The sequence below is a fragment of the Callospermophilus lateralis genome, chromosome 2 (genome assembly GCF_048772815.1).
Source record: "Callospermophilus lateralis isolate mCalLat2 chromosome 2, mCalLat2.hap1, whole genome shotgun sequence".
In the NCBI taxonomy this organism is placed as follows: domain Eukaryota; kingdom Metazoa; phylum Chordata; class Mammalia; order Rodentia; family Sciuridae; genus Callospermophilus; species Callospermophilus lateralis.
The window spans coordinates 75,031,992-75,058,498 of record NC_135306.1 but is presented as its reverse complement, the minus strand read 5'-3'; the positions used below and the strand labels follow the sequence as shown (position 1 = coordinate 75,058,498).

Below are 26,507 nucleotides of genomic sequence, written 5' to 3'. Positions count from 1 at the left end.
AATCATTTCTCAGTTATTGGACATTTAGATTTTGTTTCCAAGTTTTAGTTATTAAAGTAATAATCCCATAAGTAGCTATGTCCACAAACTTTGTGTGCATATCCAATTATTTCCTTAGAATGTATTTCTAAAATGTATATGAGATTATCTTTAAGAAAGATTTATCAATAATAGGAGATGATTAAAATTTTTATTATCAAATAATTTTTTGATGAGTTTACATATTATTTATGGCTGTTTGTATTCCAATTGCAAATTGTCTTTTATATTTTCCAACTCTTTCTATTGTTACATCTATTCCATTTCATTTATTTATTCAAACTCTTACCCTCAAGGACATGAAACCTATCTCCTCCCAGTTAAAAACATAAAACAATAATTGCACTGGAAAATTTTTGGTGAGTTCCGGACAGGAGAAGGTCATTATGAGATTTAGATTTTTTATAACTCCCTACTGACAACTGACTGTAGGGAGACAAGTGTGGAAGAGTAGACCCTGGGAATGGGTCACCCACGTTCAGGCCACAGATGATAGTGGCTGTGGCTAGGACAGCAATCAAGATGGAAAAAAAAATTAGAAAAGTGTTTGGACTTGAGATATGTTTTAAAGGATTCATTGATGGGTTATATGAGGAGTGAGGGGAAAAGGAACCAAGAATAAGCTAGATGTTTGGCATGAGTTGCTGGGTGGCTGGTGGCGCCATTCAGAAGAAGTGGGGAGGAGGTGGATCCTCCTGTATTTGGGAGGCTGATTAGACCTTTACAGGGAGCATTAGGTCATCACTGACTGGCAGGAGGATGGTTTTAACGCCAAAAGACTGGATAAGATCTCCAAGAGAATGCATAGAGAGAGAAGGTGAGCCAGGCTGGGAAACACAGTTTGGGACAATGAACATTTCAAGGCTTAATAAGGAAGAGCCACCAGCAAAGCTGAATGAGGAGTGGCCAGTGAGTTGGGAGAAAAACAAGGTGAGCATGAGGTTGGGAGAATGAAGTGCTTCAGGAAGGCGGGCGGGGACCTGAGGAATTCTGCAGAAAAGTCAAATAGGGCAAGAACAGGAAAGTGATTTTCATATTTGGCAAACTGTAAGTGATCGATACTTCTGAGAAGAGCAGTTTGGGGGAAAAAATGGAGCCCAACACCCAACAGGAAAGACTGAGAAGACAGTAAAAGGTGACCAAGTGTGAGTGGTTCAAGAGACGGGGGCTTTCCTCTCCCAAGGACTATCCACATTCAAGTACGCAGATGTTTACAAGACATTATTTAAATCACTTTTATTTCATGTGATGCAGGGAAGCTACCAGCATATAGCATAACGACTAAAATTTTCAGAGCAGTGAAATGAGAAGTAAAATAGGATTGTGTAAGAGTGGGATTTTCCACTGCAATTGCCTGTGCACTTCCAACTATGAACACAGGAAATTTATTGGACACTATCGATTGCTATCTCAGATCCAGTAGACCTGGATCATTTCTGTTTTTCTGCCTGGGGGCCTCAGGGCCTTTTTTAAAGCTCTTGAGATCGACACCTTAGCTTGTGACTGGGAAATAGTAAAGTCTTTTTCTCCCAGTATTTCTAGACCTTCCTATTTCAAAACTAGGAATTTCTCAGGTAAAAAGACTCATGACCTCTAAAAATGCATAATGATGGAATCCTAGGAACCACTCATGACAAGAGACTGAGGCAGAAAGCAATTGCTGTTCTTCCTAACTGGTGGAATCAATCTGGGATTTTGTCATTTGCAATGATTAGTAAAAGAACTACCTCAATTCCATACAGTGATTATAGACTGGACCTTACTGCACAAGAGGTGTGTGCCTGGGCTGGAGATGGTAAATTAAAGGGGAGGGTCCTCTTTATTTTTTAAACCCTAGAAAATTAATTAGGAATGCATATGCACGTATATAATTTTAACTTAAGGTGGGAGAAATGTTTTGGAGATGTTTGAGCAGATTAACAAATCGTATTTGTATACATGTAACTAAAACAGTAATTTATCAGGTAGAAGGCAGATGGGGGAAATAAAATGCCAACCTGTATCTACAGTTGTGTTGTGTTGATGATGAAGTGCTGTTTATTCAGGGCCAGCCTAGCTTGTCAGCAACATAAGAGCCATCGCAGCACAGGACTCCCTGCATAGCTAGAAGACAATAATAAATTATCTCCTATGCAAACAGCACCGGCATAAAAGCAGAACAAACAGACTGTGCTGCTCGGGTTCCTGAGATTCTCACTCATTCCCTTGTTTGATTCTATTCTGAATCTGAAATTCTTCACCTTATCCTAAGGTCAGTAAGGATGGAATCCAGTTTGAACAATTATGTTAGGGTATATAGGGCATCATTGACGACAATCTCTGCTTTGGCATTACTGTAAAATGTATTTTGTCTAATATGCCAAAAATGATTCGTGTAATTTTTTTATTAATATTTCATTTGATTCTGTGGAATTCAGGGTTACCCAGAGGAAAACTGAGACAGTGTCACTGTTAGATGTGATTGTAAAATCATTTTGAGAGACATGATGAAAATACAGATGCTAGCATTTTCTAAAAAACTTGCTACATAAGAATTTCTAGCAAGCTGCCCAGAAATACACATTCCAGCGTGATTTTTTATGATGATGCTAGTGTGAGGAATCAGGACGGAGGGTGTGAGTGAGTACAAGCCTTGTGATAGTGTGGAGAGCCCAGAGGACTGGTTTGCAGGAAAATAAATCAACTGAGAGGTGCCTCCCTGAGGCAGTGCTTTGCAAATTTCAGTGTGCAAGGAATCACCTGGGCTGGGTGGAAAAGGCAGAGTGGACTTCCATAGATCTGCACATGGCCAGACAATGCACTTTTATAAAGATGCCAGGTTTGGTCAGTGCTACTGGGCTGGAGTCTGATAGGAAATCTAGAGCCATCAGCATAACACAGTAGAATCCAGACAGGTTGAATGCCGCTGATATATTTGAATAACAAACAGTCCCCAAGAGTGGCTTTGAATAAAGCTGATTCTTCTGCATTTGAATCTTGTGCTCAGATAGGAGCAAAACCTGCCCTCTCTTGTTGGAATGGCAGCCAAGAGTATAGTGATAATCATTATTATATGTGAAAATCTCTTTGAAATTTGTGTCTTTTTTCAAGGATTTATAAATGTAAGGAGGGTTATATACATAATGAAAAAAATTGGACAGAAAAATTGTAGGGTTTCTCCTGCCAAAGCCTTTAGGTACTGAAGATAGGATGTAGGAAATTGTTGCTCACTCCTGTTTTTCTTCAGGACCAGATCTTTCATAATTCATAATTGCAAAAAGCTCAACATGGAGGAGGTTCTTTTTATTATTAATTAATTTGTTTATACTAATTAGGTATATATGACAGAAGAATGTATTTTGATTCAATGTACACAATTGTAGCACAGCTTTTCTTTTCTCTGGTTATACATGATCACCAATGACGATTTGAAATATTTTTTTCTGTCAAATTCATATTATGTGTAAGATGAGGTCCAGTAGAAAAAAAAGACACATTCTAAATATAGACCTCTACCATGGGTGAATTTGTTTGTTTGTTTAATCTACTTAAAGATTGTTATGATGCAATTCCGACAATAAATTAAAAGCACGAAAGGTGACAGTATGGCTCCTGGAATACATGTTTCCAAAAGCGATCATAAGGGAGCATTATAAACTTATTCATCAGCAATAGAGCCTGAGACCTTTGTGGATTCCCACATGCAACTCCTTGTAGTCTGAGAGGAAAAGTGGCCTTGTAAGACACCTTGCCGCAGTCTGACTGGGCACAAAATCACGAGCCACCACAGCTTTGTAGATTCAAACAGCATTTCTTTATTCCCGATCTCACACCGGCCCTCTACAAACACATTCTGGGGAAATCCACGTTCTCTGCCCAAATCCACCTCCTCTGCCTCCCAAATACTCTCTGAATCCCGGGAGAACTCAAGGGGAACTCAGGCAGCAGGATACACCCTATTCCCAGCAGGAATAATCTTAAACTTGGAACCGCCCTAAACCTGGATTGTTCTAAACTGGGAACGCCCTAAATCCAAGGAGAGCTTAAACCCTGATCCGCCCTAAACCCGGATCCGCCCTGGTCCTTGAGCAAGGTCACCTTACATGCAATGTCACTGCAAAATGTCCAAAGCAAGTCCATTTACCAGGAGTCCTTCCTGTAAGCAACATGGGGTACGCTGGCAAGGAAATTGTCATACCTACTTGGCTAATGGCTCTCAGCAACACCTAAGGAGAGTAACTGCCGCAGAAGAGACAGCAAAGTCTCCTGGAGAGGCTGTGATTGGCAGGGCCCACACACCTGCCAAGGTCTCATGTATTCCCTCAAGGGCCCCACAGATTTCAACATCAATTCAGCAGAATTAGAGAGGACATGTATTATGGCTATTTGGGGTGTCTGGTACATAGTCCAATCCTCTAGTACCAAATCTTCATTTACAAAGAGCTGCCTTTGACAAACATTAATGTGGACAAAGACTGCAGCTGTGTGTGCTGCACTGTTCAGCTCTTCACGGTGGTTAACTGAGGAGGAGCCCAGGCACTTCCACTCTCCATGGCATACATTTCTGTATTGTCTTAGTATTTTACCAGAAGCATGGGAGGGAGGAGGAGAGGGAAAGAGGAGGTATTGGGTAATGAGATTGCCCAAATTATGGTATGTGCATATGTATGAGTATATCACAATGAATACCATTATTGTGTATAATTACAATGCACCAATAAAAACTAATTAATAATTAATTTAATGCAATTTTTAGATTAAAATAAATATAAATACAATAAAAAATAATTAATTTAAAAATCTGTTTTATCAGCAGCAGGAATAATTCTGATTACTATTATGATCAGAAAAAAATTATAGAATTGTTTAATCTCTTGAGAGGACATCATGATGTTTTTTATTGATTAGCACAATGAACTGTTAGCTGATTGGTTATATGCAGTGATTTTTATATAGATACACACACACATATGTAGGGACATATATATAAGTCATTACTCAGTGTCCATGGGGAATTGGTTCTAGGATCTTCTTTGAATAATCAAATCTGCAGATGTTCAAGTCCACTATATAAAATGGCATAATATTTTCATATAACCCACATATATCCTCCCTTATACTTGAAATCATCTCTAGATTACTTATTTAATGTATATGACTTATATGGTATTATCTAATATAATGTAGATGCTATGTAAATGATTTTATAGTGTATTGCTTCATAAATAATGACAAAGAAAAAGGTCTGTCTTACAAAATGTAAGTTGCTTTTTCAGAAGATATGTGATCCACGGTTGATCAATTCCACAGATATAGGGGACTGACTCTATGCATGTATGTAAGCTATGACACAGAATTGTGCAGCACAGATTGATTTTGTGTATGTGTCTCTCCTGTCATGCAATAAATAGTTCTTCAGCATCTAGTATGTGCCAGTTGTTGTGCTAGGAGCTAGCACGTGGACTTCACTGTACTTCTTTCAGGAAGAGAATCACATAGACAATGTGGTTCTCACTGAAGATAAATCTGAAAAAGAGACCAGCACATTTTCTGTGGATTATATGGGCCACAGTTTTGGGTGCTTTCTGAAATTATTCATTCTTCCATAGCTGCCACATCTAGTAGACGAGATGTCAAAACTCTTTAAAAAGTCTTTTGGGGTGAGCAGGGGGATCTCAAGTTCAAGGCCAGCCTTAGCAACTTAGTGAGGCCCTGTCTCAAAATAAAAATAAAATTTAAAAAGAAGGGCTGGGGATGTAACTCAGGGGTAAGGTTCCACTGTTTCAATCCCCAGGACTACATACACAAAACAAAAAAACACATAAATAAACATCTTCTGCACTTTTATGCTACAGTAAAAGTCACTCAGTAAACTCAACTGATTTTATCCTCAGGAATTTCTTTTTTTATTTTTTTTAATTTTTATTGTTGGTTGTTCAAAACATTACATAGTTCTTGATATATCATATTTCACACTTTGATTCAAGTGGGTTATGAACTCAAATTTTTACCCCATATACAGATTGCAGAATCACATCGGTTACACATCCACTGATTTACATATTGCCATACTAGTGTCTGTTGTATTCTGCTGCCTTTCCTATCCTCTACTATCCCCCCTCCCCTCCCCTCCCATCTTCTCTCTCTACCCCATCTACTGTAATTCATTTCTCCCCCTTGTTTTTTTTTTCCCTTTCCCCTCACTTCCTCTTGAATGTAATTTTGTATAACCATGAGGGTCTCCTTCTATTTCCATGAAATTTCACTTCTCTCTCCCTTTCCCTCCCACCTCTCGTCCCTGTTTAATGTTAATCTTCTTCTCATGCTCTTCCTCCCTACTCTGTTCTTAGTTACTCTCCTTATATCAAAGAAGACATTTGGCATTTGTTTTTTAGGGATTGGCTAGCTTCACTTAGCATAATCTGCTCTAATGCCATCCATTTCCCTGCAAATTCTATGGTTTTGTCATTTTTTAATGCAGAGTAATACTCCATTGTGTATAAATGCCACATTTTTTTTATCCATTCATCTATTGAAGGGCATCTATGTTGGTTCCACAGTCTTGCTATTGTGAATTGTGCTGCTATGAACATTAATGTAGCAGTGTCCCTGTAGTATGCTCTTTTTAGGTCTTTAGGGAATAGACCGAGAAGGGGAATAGCTGGTCAAATGGTGGTTCTATTCCCAGCTTTCCAAGAAATCTCCATACTGCTTTCCAAATTGGCCGCACCAATTTGCAGTCCCACCAGCAATGTACAAATGTACCCTTTTCCCCACATCCTCGCCAGCACTTGTTGTTGTTTGACTTCCTAATGGCTGCCAATCTTACTGGAGTGAGATGGTATCTTAGGGTGGTTTTGATTTGCATTTCTCTGACTGCTAGAGATGGTGAGCATTTTTTCATGTACTTGTTGATTGATTGTATGTCCTCCTCTGAGAAGTGTCTATTCAGGTCCTTGGCCCATTTGTTGATTGGGTTATTTGTTTTCTTATTGTTTAATTTTTTGAGTTCTTTGTATACTCTGGATATTAGGGCTCTATCTGAAGTGTGAGGAGTAAAGATTTGTTCCCAGGATGTAGGCTCCCTATTTATCTCTCCTATTGTTTCTTTTACTGAGAAAAAACTTTTTAGTTTGAGGAAGTCCCATTTGTTGATTCCAGTTATTAACTCTTGTGCTATGGGTGTCCTATTGAGGAATTTGGAGCCCGACCCCACAGTATGTAGATCATAGCCAACATTTTCTTCTATCAGATAACATGTCTCTGATTTGATATCAAGCTCCTTGATCCATTTTGCGTTAACTTTTGTGCATGGCGAGAGAAAGGGATTCAGTTTCATTTTGTTGCATATGGATTTCCAGTTTTCCCAGCACCATTTGTTGAAGATGCTATCCTTCCTCCATTGCATGCTTTTAGCCCCTTTATCAAATATGAGATAGTTATAATTTTGTGGATTGTTTTCTGTGTCCTCTATTCTGTACCATTGGTCCACCCGCCTGCTTTGGTACCAGTACCATGCTGTTTTTGTTATTATTGCTCTGTAGTATAGTTTGAAATCTGGTATCTCTATACCTCCTGATTCACACTTCCTCTTAGAGTTGTTTTTGCTATTCTGGGTCTTTTATTTTTCCATGTGAATTTCATGATTGCTTTATCTATTTCTACAAGAAATGCCATTGGGATTTTGATTGGCATTGCATTAAACCTAGAGAGAACTTTTGGTAATATCGCCATTTTGATGATGTTAGTTCTGCCTATCCATGAACAGGGTATATTTTTCCATCTTTTAAGATCTTCTTCTATTTCTCTCTTTAGGGTTCTGTAGTTTTCATTGTATAAGTCTTTCACCTCTTTTGTTAGGTTGATTCCCAAGTATTTTATTTTATTTTTGAGGATATTGTGAATGGAGTGGTTGTACTCATTTCCATTTCAGAGGATTTGTCGCTGATATACAGGAATGCCTTTGATTTATGTGTGTTGATTTTATATCCTGCCACTTTGCTGAATTCATTTATTAGCTCTAATAGTTTCTTTGTAGACCCTTTTGGGTCTTCTAGGTATAGAATCATGTCATCTGCAAATAGTGATAATTTAAGATCTTCTTTTCCTATTTTTATGCCTTTAATTTCTTTCGTCTGTCTAATTGCTCTGGCCAGTGTTTCGAGAACTATGTTGAACAGAAGTAGTGAGAGAGGGCATCCCTGTCTTGTTCCAGATTTTAGGGGGAATGCCTTCAAATTTTCTCCGTTCAGAATGATGCTAGCCTGAGGCTTAGCATAGATAGCTTTTACAATATTGAGGTATGTTCCTGTTATCCCTAGTTTTTCTAGAGTTTTGAACATAAAGGGATGCTGTACTTTGTCGAATGCTTTTTCTGCATCTATCGAGATGATCATATGGTTCTTATCTTTAAGTCTATTGATGTGGTGAATAACATTTATTGATTTCCGTATATTGAACCATCCTTGCATCCCAGGGATGAATCCTACTTGATCATGGTGCACAATTTTTTTGATATGTTTTTGTATCTGATTCGCAAGAATTTTATTGAGGATATTTGCATCTAGGTTCATTAGAGATATTGGTCTGTAGTTTTCTTTTTTTTTTTAAATTTTTTTTTAAACTCTTTTTTTTTAATATTTATTTTTTAGTATTTGGCGGACACAACATCTTTGTTTGTATGTGGTGCTGAGGATCGAACCCAGGCCACATGCATGCCAGGCAAGCACGCTACCGCTTGAGCCACATCCCCAGCCCTGGTCTGTAGTTTTCTTTCTTTAAAGTGTCTTTGTCTGGTTTAGGAATCAGGGTGATGTTGGCCTCGTAGAATGAATTTGGAAGTTCTCCCTCTTTTTCTAATTCCTGGAATAGCTTGAAAAGTATTGGTATTAGTTCTTCTTTAAAGGTTTTGTAAAACTCTGCTGTATACCCATCTGGTCCTGGGCTTTTCTTAGTTGGTAGTCTTTTGATGGCTTCTTCTATTTCCTCAATTGATATTGGTCTGTTTAGGTTGTCTATATCCTCCTGATTCAATTTGGGCAGATCATATGACTTAAGAAATTTATCGATGCCTTCACTATCTTCTATTTTATTGGAGTATAAGGATTCAAAATAATTTCTGATAATCTTCTGTATTTCTGAAGTGTCTGTTGTGATATTGCCTTTTTCATCCCGTATGCTAGTAATTTGAGTTCTCTCTCTTCTTCTCTTCGTTAGCGTGGCTAAGGGTCTGTCGATCTTATTTATTTTTTCAAAGAACCAACTTTTAGTTTTGTCAATTTTTTCAATTGTTTCTTTTGTTTCAGTTTCATTAATTTCAGCTCTGATTCTAATTATTTCTTGCCTTCTACTTCTTTTGCTGTTGTTTTGCTCTTCTTTTTCTAGGATTTTGAGATGAAGTGTGAGATCATTTATTTGTTGGTTTTTTCTTTTTTTAAGGAATGAACTCCAAGCAATGAATTTTCCTCTTAGAACTGCTTTCATTGTGTCCCATAGATTCCGATATGTTGTGTGTGTGTTTTCATTTATCTCTAAGAATTTTTTAATTTCCTCCTTGATGTCTTCTATAACCCATTGATCATTTAGTAACCTATTGTTCATTCTCCAAGTGATGCATGATTTTTCCTTACTTCTTTTATCGTTGATTTTCAGTTTCATTCCGTTATGATCAGATAAGATGCATGGTATTATCTCTACTCCTTTATAATGTCTAAGAGTTGCCCTGTGACATAATATATGATCTATTTTTGAGAAGGATCCATGTGCTGCTGAGAAAAAAGTGTAACTGCTTGATGTTGGGTGGTATATTCTATATATGTCAATTAAGTCTAGGTTATTAATTGTATTATTGAGTTCTATAGTTTCTTTATTCAACTTTTGTTTGGAAGATGTGTCCAGTGGTGAGAGAGGTGTGTTGAAGTCTCCTATAATTACTGTATGGTGGTCTATTAGACTCTTGAACTTGAGGAGAATTTGTTTGATGAACATAGCTGCACCATTGTTTGGGGCATATATATTTATGATTGTTATGTCTTGTTGGTGTATGGTTCCCTTGAGCAGTATGTAGTGTCCCTCTTTATCCCTTTTGATTAACTTTGGCTTGAAATCTATTTTATTTGATATGAGTATGGACACCCCTGCTTGTTTCCGAAGTCCATATGAGTGATATGATTTTTCCCAACCTTTCACCTTCAGTCTATGTATGTCTTTTCCTATCAAATGCATCTCCTGTAGGCAGCATATTGTTGGATCTTTTTTTTTTTTTGATCTATTCTACTAGCCTGTGTCTCTTAATTGGTGAGTTTAAGCCATTAACATTTAGGGTTATTATTGAGATATGGATTGTTCTTCCAGCCATATTTGTTTATTTATGTTACTTAACATGGTTTGTTTTTCCTCTTTGATTATTTTTTCCCCCTTACTGTACTACCTCCTAATGTTGGTTTTCATTGTTATTTTCAATTTCCTCTTCCTGTAGTGTTTTGCTGAGGATGTTTTGAAGAGATGGTTTTGTAGCTGCAAATTCTTTTAACTTTTGTTTATCGTAGAAGGTTTTAATTTCATCTTCCATCCTGAAGCTTAATTTCACTGGATACACAATTCTTGGTTGGAACCCATTTTCTTTCAGCGTTTGAAATATGTTGTTCCAGGATCTTCTAGCTTTCAGAGTCTGTGTTGAAAGATTAGCTATTATCCTGATTGGTTTACCCCTAAATGTAATCTTCTTCCTTTCTCTTGAAGCTTTTAAAATTCTCTCCTTATTCTGTATGTTGGGCATCTTCATTATAATGTGTCTAGGTGTGGATCTCTTATGATTTTGCACATTCAGCGTCCTGTAGGCTTGTAGGATTTGGGATTCTGTCTCATTCTTCAAGTCTGGGAAGTTTTCTCATATTATTTCATTGAACAGATTGCTCATTCCCTTGGTTTGGACCTTTATACCTTCCTGTATCCCAATGACCCTTAAGTTTGGTCTCTTTATGTTATCCCATATTTCTTGGATGTTCTGCTCATGGTTTCTTAACAGTCTCGCTGAGCTGTCTATGTTCTTTTCAAGTTGAAATACTTTGTCTTCATTGTCTGATGTTCTATCTTCTAAGTGTTCTACTCTGCTGGTAGTACTCTCATTTGAGTTTTTAAGTTGGTTTATTGCTTCCTGCATTTCTAGGATTTCTGTTTGTTTGTTTTTTATAACCTCTATCTCCCTGTATAGTTGATCTTTTGTTTCTTGGATTTGTTTATGTAATTCATTGTCGAAGTGATCTTTCATTGTCTGATTTTGCTGTCTAATGTCTTCCTTGAGACTCCAGATCATCTGAAGCATGTATATCCTGAATTCTTTATGTGACATTCCATCTGCTGCAGCTATTACCTCTTCTAAAGTTGAGTTGACCTGCATTGCTTGTGGTCCTTTCTTTCCTTGTCTTTTCATACTGCTTGCGTTTCTTTCTGCTTAGTGAAACTGTTGTGTTATTGAATTTTTCCCCTATGTATTTATATTGCTCTTGTATAGTTGCAACGTCTCCCTTGCAGGCGTGGGCGGCGGCTGTGCTCCTCCTCCAATTGGGGTGATCTGTCTATCACACTGGTGGGCTGCTGGGCCCCTTCTCCGGGTAGTGTGGTCTGCCTACCTTTCGGGCAACGACTGGGCCCCTCCTCCAATAGGGGTGATCTGTCTACCACACTGGCGGGCTGCTGGGCCTGTTCTCCAGGTTGCAGGGCTGCCTACCTTGCAGGCGCAGGCGGCGGCTGTGCCTCTCCTCCAATTGGGGTGATCTTTCAACTAGGCTGGCGGGCCGCTGTGCCCCTTCTCCAGAACGCGCAGTCTGCCTACCTTGCGGGTGGCAGCTGGGCCCTTCCTCCAATTGGGGTGATGTGTCTACCATGCCAGCGGGTCGCTGGGCCTGTTCTCCCGGTCGGTCGCAGGTCTGCCTACCTCGCAGGCGCCAGGAATTTCTATTTGTAACTAATAATAGTCATCAAATAAAATTTTCAAATTATAAAAATATAAAATACAAAATATTTTATATTTAAAATTTTAATTATACAATTGAAAAATATAAAATGAAAATTTTATAGAGAAAACTAATTCCCTCCTATTTTTCTAGTACTAGGTTATGAACATAACCCACATTCATAGAAATGATAAGAGTAAATATGCTTTGCAAAGTAAGGATTTGAATAAGTATTTTAGAAAAAGATGTTAAGATATTTGTTACTAATGTAATGCTATTTCTTAATGATGGCAAAGAGTCCTTCCTCCATTGATTTGGGAAAACCTGTAAGTAAAAGTGTATTTTAAGCCACAGCATAAAATTTGTCAAACTTTCTCAAAGCAAAGTATTCATCTCACTTAACTCTAACTATAAATATTGTCCCGAATGTGTCATCAGATTGGACGTATTTGTGGCACAGCTCTTCACAGTCTGACATTAATATCAAATGTCCTGTTGTTTCAGAATTGTCTGTTTCACAGCAATATCACCAGTGATTTGAAAGCATTCTCAGACAAGTTTGGTTATGATGTCCTTATCCTGTTCGCTAGCTACCTATCAGAGGAGCAGCAGCCAAGGAGGCAGGTCGCGGTGTATTCCCAGAACCTAGAACTGTGCAGTCAGGTGAGTCCTCTTCCACCCTAACCCATTTCACTGCATCCTGACCTGCTGGCTTCTAGAACACATGGTGGGAGATGGGAGTGGATTTGTAGCTTGTAAGAAATTGATCCCAAGAGATAGAGTCCTAGCGTTTGATTTTAGGAAATGCTGGAGGTATTTTGTGCATTGGACCTTTTAAAAGAGCTTGTGTCCATTTTGGGTTGCTATAAGAAAGTTCCGGAGGCTTTATAAAGAAAAGAAGTTGATTTCACTCACAGTTCTAGGGTTTCAAGACCATGGCACTGGCATCTGCTTGGGCTCTGGTGAGGACCTCAAGGCAGATAGTGTCACCCTGATGGGAGAAGTCAGAAGAGATGACACGGTGACACCGGAAGCAGAAGAGTCCGTTGAGATGGCTTAACTTGCTTGATAGCAACCCACTCTCATGAGAACTAATCTAGTCCCATGAAACCTTCATAAATCCCTCTGAGGGTGATGCCCCCAAGACCTATAACCTCCTACTAGGCCCCCCAACTTTTAAGTCCCCACCACCTCAACACTGCCTCCCTGGGGACCAAGCTTCCAGTACATTAACTTTTGGAGGACACAGTCAAATCATATCCAGACCATGGCAGAGCTCCATGACAATTTTTCTTCTCAACCGAATCCACGAAATCAAGTTTTTCTATCTCAAATAAGAGCAAGTTTACCTTGGCATGCTGTTTCCTTTTGAGACTGCTCCTCGGTGATAACTAACAAGGTTTAGTTTCTGTTTTGTGCCCGGGCTTTAGTAACTGGTGACTTGAGGCTTTCATCTGTTAGTCGGTGGTAGCTAAGATTCTGACTAGGTTAACAGTTGGATCCTCTAGGTTGATGGCTAAGCCTTTTAACCCCAAAGTCCAGGAAATAAAAAATAATTAGGAAAAAATTAATCAGAAGACACCACTGGATGTATCAAGCCAGTGTACTTGATTTCTAATGTAAGAACCTATGTGACTTGTTACAGGAGGAACCATGTGGGCATCAAATGCTCCTTCCCTCATCGTCCCTCACTAATAGGTTAGACACCGCCTCATGCATCCCCAGGCGGCTGGAGGCAATGCCTCCTTTCTTTCCTGCATTCTCCTGTTCTGTCCTCAAAGAGCACCGTATCAGCTTCTTAACACCATGTGTACTCTAGCTTGCTCTCTGTGCTTTCTCTCTTGCTCTCTGTGCTTTCTCTCTTCCAGATAAGAAGCCCCCTGCCCCTGCCACAGGTGCATCTGTGCCTCCTCCTCTGACCCACATGCTTGTGCACCCTGTGTCACCAGCCTGTGGCTCTTTTAATGTTTGACTCTGCATTTGGTTTCAAATTGAATTTTTATCTTTGGTTACTGGCTTCCTAGGGACAAGATTTAGACATTGGAAGCCTCCACGATAGTGTTTTTCAAATCAAAGCTCTTAGCGGCAGATCCTTTATATTGCTTGTAGGAAAGGACTTACATGGTTCTAAACCTCTGTACTTGGAACTTTTGAGAGCCATGAGCCAGTGAATCAGCTGGATTTTGAGTTAAATGAGAAACAGTTTCACAGAATTAAAGGGTTGGTGGTAGATTAAGTGGGGTTTCCCAAATCTCGAATTATACAATTCTCAGTCATTTGAGGTCTTTTTAGATAGATGAACAAACACAGATTACTGTTATGTTAAAAAAAAAAAAAAGTAAGGAAGACAAATTGCAAACTGCAAAGACCACCTGAGTGCTCATGCAGACTTCTGTGCCTCCCTCAGATTTGCTGTGAGCTGGAAGAGTGTCAGAACCCTTGCCTGGAGCTGGAGCCCTTCGAATGTGGCTGTGATGAGATCCTGGTGTACCAGCAGGAGGACCCATCGGTGACTTGTGATCAGGTGGTTCTCCTCATCAAGGAAGTAATCAATAGGAGGTGTCCAGAGATGGTCTCCAACAGCCGGACATCCTCAACAGAAGCCGTGGCGGGCAGTGCCCCCCTCTCCCAGGGCTCTTCTGGGATCATGGAGTTGTACGGTTCTGACATAGAGCCACAGCCCAGCTCTGTGAACTTCATAGAAAACCCTCCAGATCTCAATGATTCTAACCAGGCTCAGGTGGATGTCAACGTAGACCTCGTTAGCCCAGATAGCGGGCTCGCCACCATTCGGAGCAGCCGTTCATCCAAGGAGAGCTCAGTGTTCCTCAGTGATGACAGTCCCGTGGGAGAAGGTGCAGGGCCTCACCACAGCCTCCTCCCAGGGTTTGACTCCTATAGTCCCATTCCCGAAGGGGCAGTGGCCGAGGAGCATGCCCGGTCTGGGGAGCATGGGGAACGCTTTGACCTCTTCAACTTTGACTCAGCACCCATGGCTTCTGGGCAGTCCCAGCCATCTTCCCATTCTGCAGACTACTCCCCAACAGATGACTTCCCCAACAGTGATTCATCAGAGGGTCAGCTCGCTGCTGGGCCCAAAGGACTTGATGAGACTGGGATCAACATGTCCAATTATTCATCCAGTTCACTGTTGTCAGAGGCTGGAAAAGACAGCCTTGTGGAATTTGATGAGGAGTTCTCCCAGAGACAAGAAAGTCTTGGAGACAGCTCTGAAAGAAATTTGAGCATGACAGGTTTTATGGGAGATGACTCTCCTTCACCAGAAAGACTGAAAAATATTGGGAAAAGGATCCCACCAACACCTATGAATAGCTTTGTAGAAAGTTCACCGTCCACTGAAGAGCCAGTCCCACTATATCCAGAAGACATAACCCACAAAGCAATTGACACAGGGCACATGGGGCCACCTCAGACTCGTGCACGGTGCAGCAGCTGGTGGGGTGCTTTGGAAATGGATTCTAAAAATATTGCTGATGCATGGAGTTCCAGCGAACAAGAATCTGTCTTCCAGAGCCCCGAGTCCTGGAAAGACCATAAGCCCAGCCCAGTGGATCGGAGAGTCTCAGATTCTGCATTTCAGCCAAAGAATCTTGAATTCCCAAAGTCAGATCCTTGGGAGTCTGAATTTGGTCAGGCCGAACGGGGTAGCAATGCTATTCAAGACCAAAAAGAGGAAAGTCTGCAGTTTCAGAGCCTGCCCACTGAGAAGTCACATCTGCCAAATGCTTCCCCCCAGGGGACAAACCACCTGATAGAAGACTTTGCTGCTTTGTGGCATTCTGGCCACTCTCCCACCACAATGCCTGAGCCCTGGGGAAAGTCTACAAATGATGCTGAACCGGCAACTGCAGTGTCATTTCCAGCCTGGAGTGCATTTGGTAATGAAGATCGTACCAAAGCTCTAAAAAATGCCTGGAATCTTCACCCAACAAGTGGTGAGACACCTTCCGCGAGGGACCCCAGTGAGTGGGCCATGACAAAAAGTGGGTTTTCTTTTCCTTCAGAAGACCCACAGGACCATTCACCCAGTGAGATAAATAATGAAGCAGCTCCAACAATCTGGGGCAAGAAAAACAATGACTCCAGGGAGAATATTGTTGTATCCGGAAATCCCAGTTCTGACTTGGAACAGGCATGGAATAATTCTAAACCACCAAGAGAAGATCAGCATGGTTTAGTGGATCCTAAAACGAGGGGGAATGTATATGAAAAGGTAGATTCCTGGAGACTTTTTGAGGAGAATATTAAGAAAGGAGGGTCAGATGTCTTAGCTCCTTGGGAAGATTCCTTCTTATCATATAAATGCTCTGATTACAGTGCGTCCAATGTGGGAGAAGACTCAGTGCCTTCTCCGTTAGATACCAACTACTCCACCTCTGACTCTTACACATCACCAACATTTGCTGGAGATGAAAAAGAAACTGAAAACAAGCCATTTGCCAAAGAGGCAGGTTTGGAGTCAAATGACTGCGCCACAGAAGAGCCTGAAGTTCCTCCGCAGTCGCCACAGCAACCACCGAGAAATCGAATCAGTTCTGGTCCTGGGAACCTGGACATGTGGGCTTCACCTCATGCAGATAGTGGTCCTGAAATAAATGCCACTCGTGACCCAGGTAAAGATTTACTCAGGACAGAGCACACAGATGATAAGGACGCCTCCGTGGAGGATGACATGGCGGAAAGCAGCCAGTCCAGTTACGATGACCCCAGCATGATGCAGATGTACAATGAAACCAACAGGCAGCTCACACTTCTGCACAGCAGCACCGACTCCCGCCAGGCAGCCTCTGACAACCTCGATTTGTGGAACAGAGTCATTCTGGAGGACACGCAGTCCACGGCAACCATTTCGGATATGGACAATGACTTGGACTGGGATGACTGCAGTGGGGGGGTGGCGATCACCAGTGATGGCCAAGCAGAGGGATATATGGCTGAAAGTACAGAACCAGAAACCCGATTTTCAGTAAGACAGCTGGAGCCATGGGGCACAGAGTATCAGGAAGCGAATCAGGTAGATTGGGAACTTCCCCAATCTGAGCACACCAAGGACACTGCTCCCAATGAATATCACACTCTGAATGAGAAGAGCGGGCAGCTGATTGCAAACAGTATTTGGGATTCTTTTACAAAAGATAAAGACGTGTCATCATTGAGGTTGCCAGACCAGTCGTATATTATGGATTCAGAACAAAGCAATTTACCTCCTGAAAGTCCCAGCCATTCAGCAAGTGATAAGAATAGTCCCACCCGAGATGTGCTGGAAGTTTCTGGAATCAGTGAGTCAGCAGCACTTACAACTCATCCTGACAACCAGGAAACAGGGACAGGAGCCCTGCAAGGTGACACAGAATCCCTGGTGACCGGACTTGAGAGTCCAGGACATTTTGCCCACTCAGATCCATGGATGATAAGTCACAGCTACGAAAAAAGTGAAACTGAGAATGAAATTCCAGGCTTCTTGGACAGGGGGAGCCTTGATAAGGGGGATCCAGTAGATCTGGGAATGGATAGCACTTCAGGGATTTATGGAAAAGGGCCTAATGATCTCTCTTCTCCAGTTGCATCTGAACATGAAGAAGTCGGCACCGAATCAGGCAAAACCAGCTCTCTTTCAGACACTTCCAGTCCTCCAACCAAGGAGTCACAAGATGTTTTAGAGTTTGAATCTTACAATATAACCTCTTATGATACACAAACAGAGATGTCCACAAATAACCTGCAAGCAAAGGAGACCTATGAAGAGTCCCTCATAAGTCAAGGAAATTCAGATGAAACTACTGAGATTCCAGATGGGATGAATTTAACAAAAAATGTATCTTTATCTGAAATGGATCCTGAGGAAACTAAAGAATATAACATTCTGGAGCCAGAAAGAGTAAAAGAAGCATCTCCCCAAAGCCTGGATATTTGGGATGACCCTACAGACAGTGATGTGCAGGATAATCACCCAAGCTCTGAGATAACTAAGAATCTTGAAGCTAAGGGTATTGACAACAGCCTTCCAGGAACCGGTTCATCTGGAGATTGTGACAGAGATAGTGTTTCTAGTGGGTATACTCACTCGAGTGCATCAAGTCCTGACCTAAATGATTCTTTGGCTGCATTGTCTCCCTGGGGCCATGTACCCCGTGTGGATCATCAGCAAGAGGATAGAGATGGATGGAGTGAGCAGGATCGCCAAGAATCGGAACCAGTCACCACTGAGGGCCAAGAAGAAGCCATTTCTGAAATGAAAGATTTGGAGGAAAGCAGAACAGATGGGCTTGAAAACAGCTTTGATCACAAGGTTCCTAAATTTTTAGAGATTTGGAATGACTCAGTGGATCGCGATTCCCTATCCTCTTTATCCAGTCCTGAAACAGGAAAATATTCTGACTATTCAGGTGATTATCTGGAAAGAAATGTGACATTTAGCCTTCAGGAGAAAAATGAATGTGACATTCCTGAATCTGTGCAGCCAGAGGACGCCATGGTCATTCGAGCAAGCTCTGACTCTGATGAGGATGGTATAGGTGATGACGTATCAGTAGAGAAAGAGATCCCTCTGGTCACTTGTCAGGTGTCTCAGAATGAATCCGGAACTTGGGATTCATTAACTGAATCCAATTCCGTGGCCACAGTGGATCCCATGCCTGAGGAGTTTTCAGACAATGCAGGCAGCTCAGAACCAGCAAGGAATGAAAGTGAGTCAAACCCTTTCTGTGACAATTCGCAAAGCAGCCTTGATCAATGGAATTTCTCACCACTCACAGAGACTGAAGCACAGATCACAGCAGTGGAAGAGAGGAGATCTTCTCCAGAAACAGAGAGGACCAGAGACGACGTATGGCAAGTATCTCCCAAAACTGAACCAAAGAGTGAGGATGATTCTAGATTGGAAATGCATGGCTTGTCAGCTGAAGGCAACGAGTGGTGGAATGCGCCTCCGCCCGAAGCGAGACCAATCGAAAGTGCAAGTGCATTTGAAGGGGAGCTGTCTAACTCGAGCGCTGTGTTAGAGATGAATTCTTCGGAATACCAAAGTGTGGGTCCCTGGGGAGCACCCATGCAGGGTGATATGGAATCCATAGAAACATACTGTACTAATCCTTTCAATGATAAACTTCAGTCACCCTTTCTGGATGATCATGGAGACAACTCCCATGAGCAATTCTGGAACATTCAACCAAGACAGCCAGACTCATATGCTGATCCGTTTAGCCAGCTCGTAATATTGGACCAAATTAAAGATAAGGATTCCACAGAGCAAACCTTCATATCTTCTGCTGGCAACAACCTTCCTTCTGAAATGCCCACCCAAGAGCGGTGTCAGGATTCCATGCTGACGGTCTGGGATCAGCCAGACCCAGCATTTACTCCCACAGATGAAAATGAATTTGTTATAGCCAATTCCTCAACTGCTGAATGTCAAGAAGCAAATTGGTGGGAACAAGAAAAACCAGACCTTGGTGAAATGACACATTCCAGCATTGCTGCAGAAAATATCCCTACTGTCCGTTCCCCTACGCAGTTGATAAAGAAACCAGGCTCTGAATGGGATAGCTCCAGCCCTAGTGAGAGCCCCCAAGGTCCCTTTGTTCCAGATATTTTGCATGGCAACTTCCAAGAGGGTAGGCAGCTGGCCTCAGCTTCGCCTGACTTGTGGATGGATGTCAAGCAGCCCTTCAGTGTAAAACCAGATGGTGAGAATCCTGATATACTAACTCACTGTGACCAGGACAGCAATTCTCAGGCCTCCAACAGCCCTGATATATGTCATGATTCTGAAGCAAAGCAAGAGACTGAGCAGCATGTCAGTGTTTGCATGGGACCTGAGGTGAAACTCAGTGATTGTTATCTTACTGAGCCAAAGATGAATGAAGAACCTAGTCAGGAGTCTGGGCAGGAATCTATCCCCTACAACCCAGAGCTCTGTTCTGAAAATGCAATTCCACTACCTCCCATCAGCAATCAAGTAGATGTAGATGGCTCATCTCAGCCTCCCTCTTATAAAGGTTCTCCAGAACCTTCTGAAATGAATGATGATGACAGTACAGGTTTAAAAGCATCAGATAAAAGAATTGGCTTAGATTCAGCACCAATTTTGGAAGTTTCAATCCCAAGGACTGAAAATGTGGGAACTAGGGTTTTTGTAGCTCACCAGGAGCCGCCTGTAGAAGGCAGTGGCTTTTGGGTATCAGAGAACTTTTCTCCTGAAAGTCAGACAGGTACAAGAGCTTCACCTAGCTATGAACCATCTTTTGCTCCTGTGAATCCTGCCACAGCTACTGATGCTTTGCTGGCCTCAGATACCTGCCTGGGTGTAAGTGAAGCTGCCTTTGACCATAGTTTCAGTGATGCCTCTGGTCTCAACACTTCTACAGGAACAATAGATGACATGAGTAAATTGACATTATCGGAAGGTCATCCCGAGACACCAGTTGATGGGGATACAGGGAAGCAAGATATCTGTTCATCTGAAGCCTCATGGGGTGATTTTGAATATGATGTAATGGGCCAGAATATCGATGAAGATTTAATGAAAGAACCTGAACACTTTCTTTATGGTGGTGACCCTCCCTTGGAGGAAGATGCTCTGAAGCAATCGCTGACACCCTACACGCCTCCCTTTGATTTGTCCTATCTCACAGAACCTACCCATGGTGCTGAAAGAACAGAGGAAACTGGGTCCCCAGAGGATGTGTCTCTGGGGAGTGAAGCAGCAGAGATGTTGCTTTCCGCCCTTCCTGATCAAAATGAGAGAAAACACCCTGAGACCCCAAATGGACAGCCTGGACACCAGCTGGTGGTACTGCATATTCATGAAGACCTTGAATCAGTTTCTTCACCTGTAGGAGGGGCAGGCTCCAACACTGAGTTATCACCATCAAATATTGACTGGGAAGTAGAAACAGATAATTCTGATCCACCAGCAGGTGGCGACATGGGACCATCAAATGGTAAGAAACCTCCCCATTCCTCCTCTCCAGAGAAACTGCTGGCTTCAATTAAACTAGGGCGATTGTAAAATACACTCTGTCTACCAATATAGGTAAAGAGAAACTAACTACGTTTGCTCTGCATGCTAACCAATGCTTGTAAAATGCAATAAAATCTAATGCTTATATCATAATACCTATCCCTGAAAATTGAACAACTCTACAAAATAAAAATATTTTTAAAATTGCCTTTTTAAAAATAATCACTTGCAAAGATCCCAAATCACACAATATGTTATTTAAGATTTGTTCTCCCCGTCTCACTTTCATCTTTTTCTAGGTGCCATCCAGGAAACATTAGAGATAGAAGAAGAAAACATAATTCCTAGTGAAGAATCTGAGCAGATAAAATCAGAATACAAGGATGAAAGATGCATAGCCAAGAATGAGGATCATCATGTACTACACATGGATTACATACTTGTAAGCCATGAAAAAAATTCACCCTTGAAGTCAGAGGCCTGTGAAGCAAGAGGAAGCATATCTGAATCAGAAGAATCACCCATAGAATCCCAAGAAACAGGGCTTCCAGGAACTCAGTTAGCAAACTTCCCAGACCCATGTCAGCCTGCCTCCTTACATGAAAACAAAGATCATCATGAAGAGGAAATGTCTTCCAAAGACGACAAGAGGTCATCTCTTGAAACCCCTACACAAGACCAGAGTTGGATGGTCTTGGGCCATGGTGAAGTTGGTGATCCAGCATTGGAAGCCCGGGATTCAAGGCCTGGATGGTCTTGCCAGACTGTGGAGCCATGCTCTGATCTCAGCCTGGGCAAGGATCCCCAGGTGCAGGTTCTGGGAGGAATGAAGCCTCTAGAGTCTTTAGCAGTAGAGGAAGTCTCTGTTGGTCAGAGCAGCCAATCACAGAGGAACAAAAGGCAAGGCAGGGCTGTCCCAGATGCAGTTCTGTTGCAGCCGGTCACCCATGACAATGAATGGGAAATGCTTTCACCACAGCCTTCTCAGAAAAACAGGATCCCTGAGAGGGAAATGGAGGAGGAGATAGAGTTCCTTGAGCCTGGAACCAGGAAACCAAGACCAAATGGGTGAGCAAAATATTAGACTTATTTTTTTCTTGAAAATCATTTTATTTAGAAACCAGGGAAATGATGAGGGGTTATGGAAAGTGAAGAACCCCTGCATGATAGGAACATTGCTTTTATTTATTGCAAGGCATATCATCCATAAAACTAGAGAACTATGACCATAATGATAATCTGTGTACATTTTCAGCCAAAAAACAAACAAACAAAAAATCCCTTCATCAAGTCTTATACTGTCCCCCACCCTACATACTTCAATACTTATATGATGCTGAAACAGGAAATGGAATGGAGTGTCACTGCATTTCTTCAGCACCTACTATGTGCAAGGCAGTTTGCACACGTCATTTAATCTTTATGCTAGTGGAGGAAAAAAAAAATAGGTGAAATGGGGAAGAAGAAATTCAAGGCCCTGAATGTTTCTGTCACTCTTCTAGATTTAAGTAAGCAGAGTAAGCACTCTGGGCTTCAAAGCTTTCCTCCTCCAAAGCCCATACGTTTCTGGCTGACACACTGCCCATCTTATAGAAAAGGCATTTTCTGGTTTGATGTAAACACTGAACTTTCTGGTAGAGATAAGGAGACTCCAGAGCAGGCTCAAAATCTTTGAAACATTAGACCCCTAATTGGCTGAGAAACTGGCAAATGGATGCAGCCCTCCTCCATTCATTTACATGACTTCTGAGAATTGGCCTTGTGCCACATTTCCAGGTAGCCAAGGCACGTACAGCAGGCAACGCATGTTCTTACCACCTTCAGTATTTTGGGTTCTGTTGAAACTGTTTTTCAACTTTTTATTTCTCTTCATTGGACCTTATTACCACTCCTCCACCCCCTGCTCCCATTGACAAAAAGGGAAAATAGTGAAAAGTAAATTAAACAACGGGGAAACCCTGTTTTCTCTTTAAAATGCAGTGGAGGAAAGATATCATTTTCCTGCTCAGTTTGGGAATATAAAGGACTACATGCACCACGTGAGCCAAGGAATCTGGATCCCATCCTGGATCTACTGTTACCAGCTATGTATTTTAGGATTAAACCCAGGCTTACATTTCCTCGTCTGTGAACTTAGTGGGTTGGACTGGATGATCTCAAGCCTTCCCATAGTATTAAATTCTGTGAACTTAATTTGTGTGGAAACAGAATGTGTTCAAGGAAGCTCTGGCATTTGCAAATTACATTTCTTGATGAAAGAAAACAGAAAACAAAAAAGCGTCACAGGAGGATGTGGGGTTACTAAATGGCTGTATTGAGTTAAAATCTGTACCATATTCAAGTGCAGCTTCATGAACTTACATTTTCGTTTGGCCTAATCTTTCTTTTCCTGTCAAGCTACTTCCTTCCAGAGAGACCCCAGATCCGTTATCAGAAAGAGGAGCAGATGGATCCCAGCAGCCCTGCTGGCATTGCTGTGGGTTGAGCTGAGAACTCAGGCAGCCACGAGTTGGCTGAGCTATTGTTTGGCTTCTTGTCTGCATTGCGTAGATACCCCTGCAATCCAACAGATGACAGTCCCTGTCCAATTGTGCCACTAGCACATTTTCTTTCAGTGTAAAAGAAAAGATTCCTTTGCTCATCTCTTTCTGCTCAGCTCCTATGGTACTGAAACTTTCTCACAGTGCGAGTCTGGGGTGGATGTTCCCCTCAGCATTGCTATTAATTTTTGCATAACACTCTGTATCAGAAAGTTTCTCTCTGTGCTGATTTTGGGAAGAGACCAGTCGTTTAAAACAGCAGTCCTCTAGGACCAGTGACATCAATACTACCAGAGTGCTTGTAAGAGGTGCAATGATCTGCTCCATCCCAGACCTCCCTCAGGAAGGGGCTGGGCACAGGCAACTCTGCTTCAGCTGCGCCTCCCAGTGATTCAGGTACACACTTCAGTTTGAGAACTACTGCTCTAGATCAGACTCCTAGCCTAGATGTTTTCAGTTTAATTAAGGAACTAGACATAGGTGAAAAGGTCTAAAATAGTCAAGATGGTATATAACTGATGTCATTTTAACTTTAAATAGCTCAAATTATGGGCATTTGCCATAGATCAGCTGCTAAGCACCCTCTGTGCATTATTTCATTTGACAATGGTAACTGTGTGGGGTAAAATTATGTAAGGGAGTAACTGATAAGAGAAGAGACTCCTGTTTAGGGCACCTGTATGGAGCAGGTACCAGGACAGTGTACCATCTATCAGGAGGGAGGGTGCTCAGGGCTTTCAATACTTTAAAGGCCCATGAGAATGTTTTACTTTCTTTTACAGTCAGAAGGAAAGAATAATTATATTCCTCTGTGTACTATATTTGTCTCTTTACCAAAATAATTGCAAAATGAACTTTAAAAAAAACTATAATGAAGGAAGAGGCCTCTGAATCAGAAGGGCCCCTGGAAGTTACAGTGTGGCTGAGAGGTACAAGTAGAGATGGATGAAAGGAAGATCACAATTTGCAAAGGTGAAGAGGAGGTAAGCAGCCAGTTAAGTGAACTGGGAAGAGTAAGATGCAGGAACTCATGTCGACAGGAAGGCAAGCACAGAATGAGAGAGCCATGCTTTCCCAAACAAAAACGTGGCCACACCTGACATGTCATCTGATCACAGGACAGAATATCTAAAATCAAGACCATCGTACAAAACAAAGAGAGGAGGGGGACTTCATAAATAGACGTAGGTTCCCAGTATGCGTGACATGGCACACCAGTTACAAATGCACTGCTTTCCTCTCTTCGCCTGCCTCGCCCCCTCAGCTCCCAGACAGCTTTGAGCACCCAAGAAAGCATGAGAAACATGTCTTTTGTTCTCATTCCACCTGCTCACTCTTATTAACAAAATGTATTAGTAGGCTAGGAGATAGCCTCTGTCCTTGAAATTGTGAGTACTCTGTTCATGTTCCCTAGGATCAGTCTTCCCAGAGCCCTTTGCCAACATGTTGGTCATCCTACAGCTATAGACTGGGCCATCAGTGGATTAAATACTAGTTCCCTGAGATGGTGATGAACGTACCTGGTCTTTCCTATGTAGTCTCAGAGGATATCTGCAGAGTAAGCATTGATTAAAGCAAAGGGGCAAAGCATGGTCAGAAGAATGATGCATAAAGAAAGGGACAATTGTGTCATGTATTATTCAGGGGTTTCCAGAGGAACAGAAACAATAGGAGATATCTAATATCTATATCTATATCTCTCTATATATATCAATGCATACATATAACAATAAGGGATATCTCTATGTCTATATATCAATGCATACATATAACGATAGGAGACATAGATAAATAAAGGGAAGGGAGGGAGGGAGGGAGGGAGGGAGAGAGAGAGAGAGAGAGAGAGAGAGAGGACTTATATGTTACAATACTGGCAAATCCAATCTCATGAGAGCAGGTCAGCAACCTAGAAACTCAGGGAAGAGTCAGTATTAAATGGCGTCCACATTCTGAGGGCAGCAGGCTGAAAACTCAGACAGTTTTGAGGAGAATTCTTTTTTCAGGAAACTTCAGACCTCTCTTGTATGGCCTTTAACTGATTGGATGAAGCCTGCCCCTGTTATGAAGCATAATGTGCTTTACTCAAAATCTGCCAATTTCCATGGTAATAACTAATAAAAATCACTTTTACATAGACATCTAGACTGGTCTTTGGTCTAATAACTGGGCACCATAGCCTCACCAAGTTAATACATAACATGAACCGTCTTAGTGGATAGCTTTTGACTATGACATTTAAGCCCAAATGATATGCCCAGCAGGAAATAGCTGCATAGGGTGACGAAAGGAATAATTTCTAAGAGGGCTAGAAAAACTGATGATATTACCTAATCTTGGAGATACATGCAGCAATGCGGGGGGGGGGGGGGATGAAGGGGAGGAGATGAGAAGGGAGAGGGCCTTACATTAATGTCATTTGGACCTTTTTGTATGTGGTGCTGAGGATGTACCCAGGTCCTTGGGGATGCTAGGCCAGGGCTCTCCCTCTGAGCCACACCCCCAGCCCATCTCACAGACCTTTGACATGGAGTATTTAGAAGTAAAACTGACCCTTATATTTGTGGAGATATATCTTGCTTCCTCACTCTGTGAGGCAAGGTATTTAGTGTTCCGCAAAATAAAAATAGCCTTCAAACACAACATATTTCATATTCCATATACTCTGCTTCTAAGCTGACCTCTATGTATTCTATCTTTTAAAATTAGTAATTTTTAAACCTTTTTTCTTGTCTAATAAGACTATAGAAGAGAACTCATATTATTTCTCCTGTGAGTGAGTGACCTTTTGGTTTTTTATGATACCTTCAAAATTGGACTTCTTCTGTCTATGACTTACATTTGGAGAGTTAATACATTGGTTCTCTTATCCACATGGATAAATAAAAAATCTGTAGACTCTTTCTCTCCATGTTGGGTAATGGGAACTCTGCGAAGAATCTCATGGCCCCTTTCTGAGCCTTGCTGTGTGGTTAGGCTATGTCCCAGGTCTAAACATCTGCCCTCACTAACGGG

General features: G+C 41.6%; 1 protein-coding gene across 3 annotated transcripts in view; it reads left to right on the top strand.

Annotated features, from left to right (window-relative positions):
* Positions 1–26,507, top strand: part of Prune2 (prune homolog 2 with BCH domain) — a 268,975-nt gene that overhangs the window by 159,520 nt on the left and 82,948 nt on the right. For all 3 annotated transcript variants that reach the window (XM_076846070.2, XM_076846071.2, XM_076846069.2), the window contains exons 7-9: positions 12,477–12,635; positions 14,380–20,935; positions 21,255–22,023. In XM_076846070.2, coding sequence (XP_076702185.1) covers positions 12,477–12,635; positions 14,380–20,935; positions 21,255–22,023 — 7,484 coding nt within the window. The remainder of the gene's footprint in view (positions 1–12,476; positions 12,636–14,379; positions 20,936–21,254; positions 22,024–26,507) is intronic.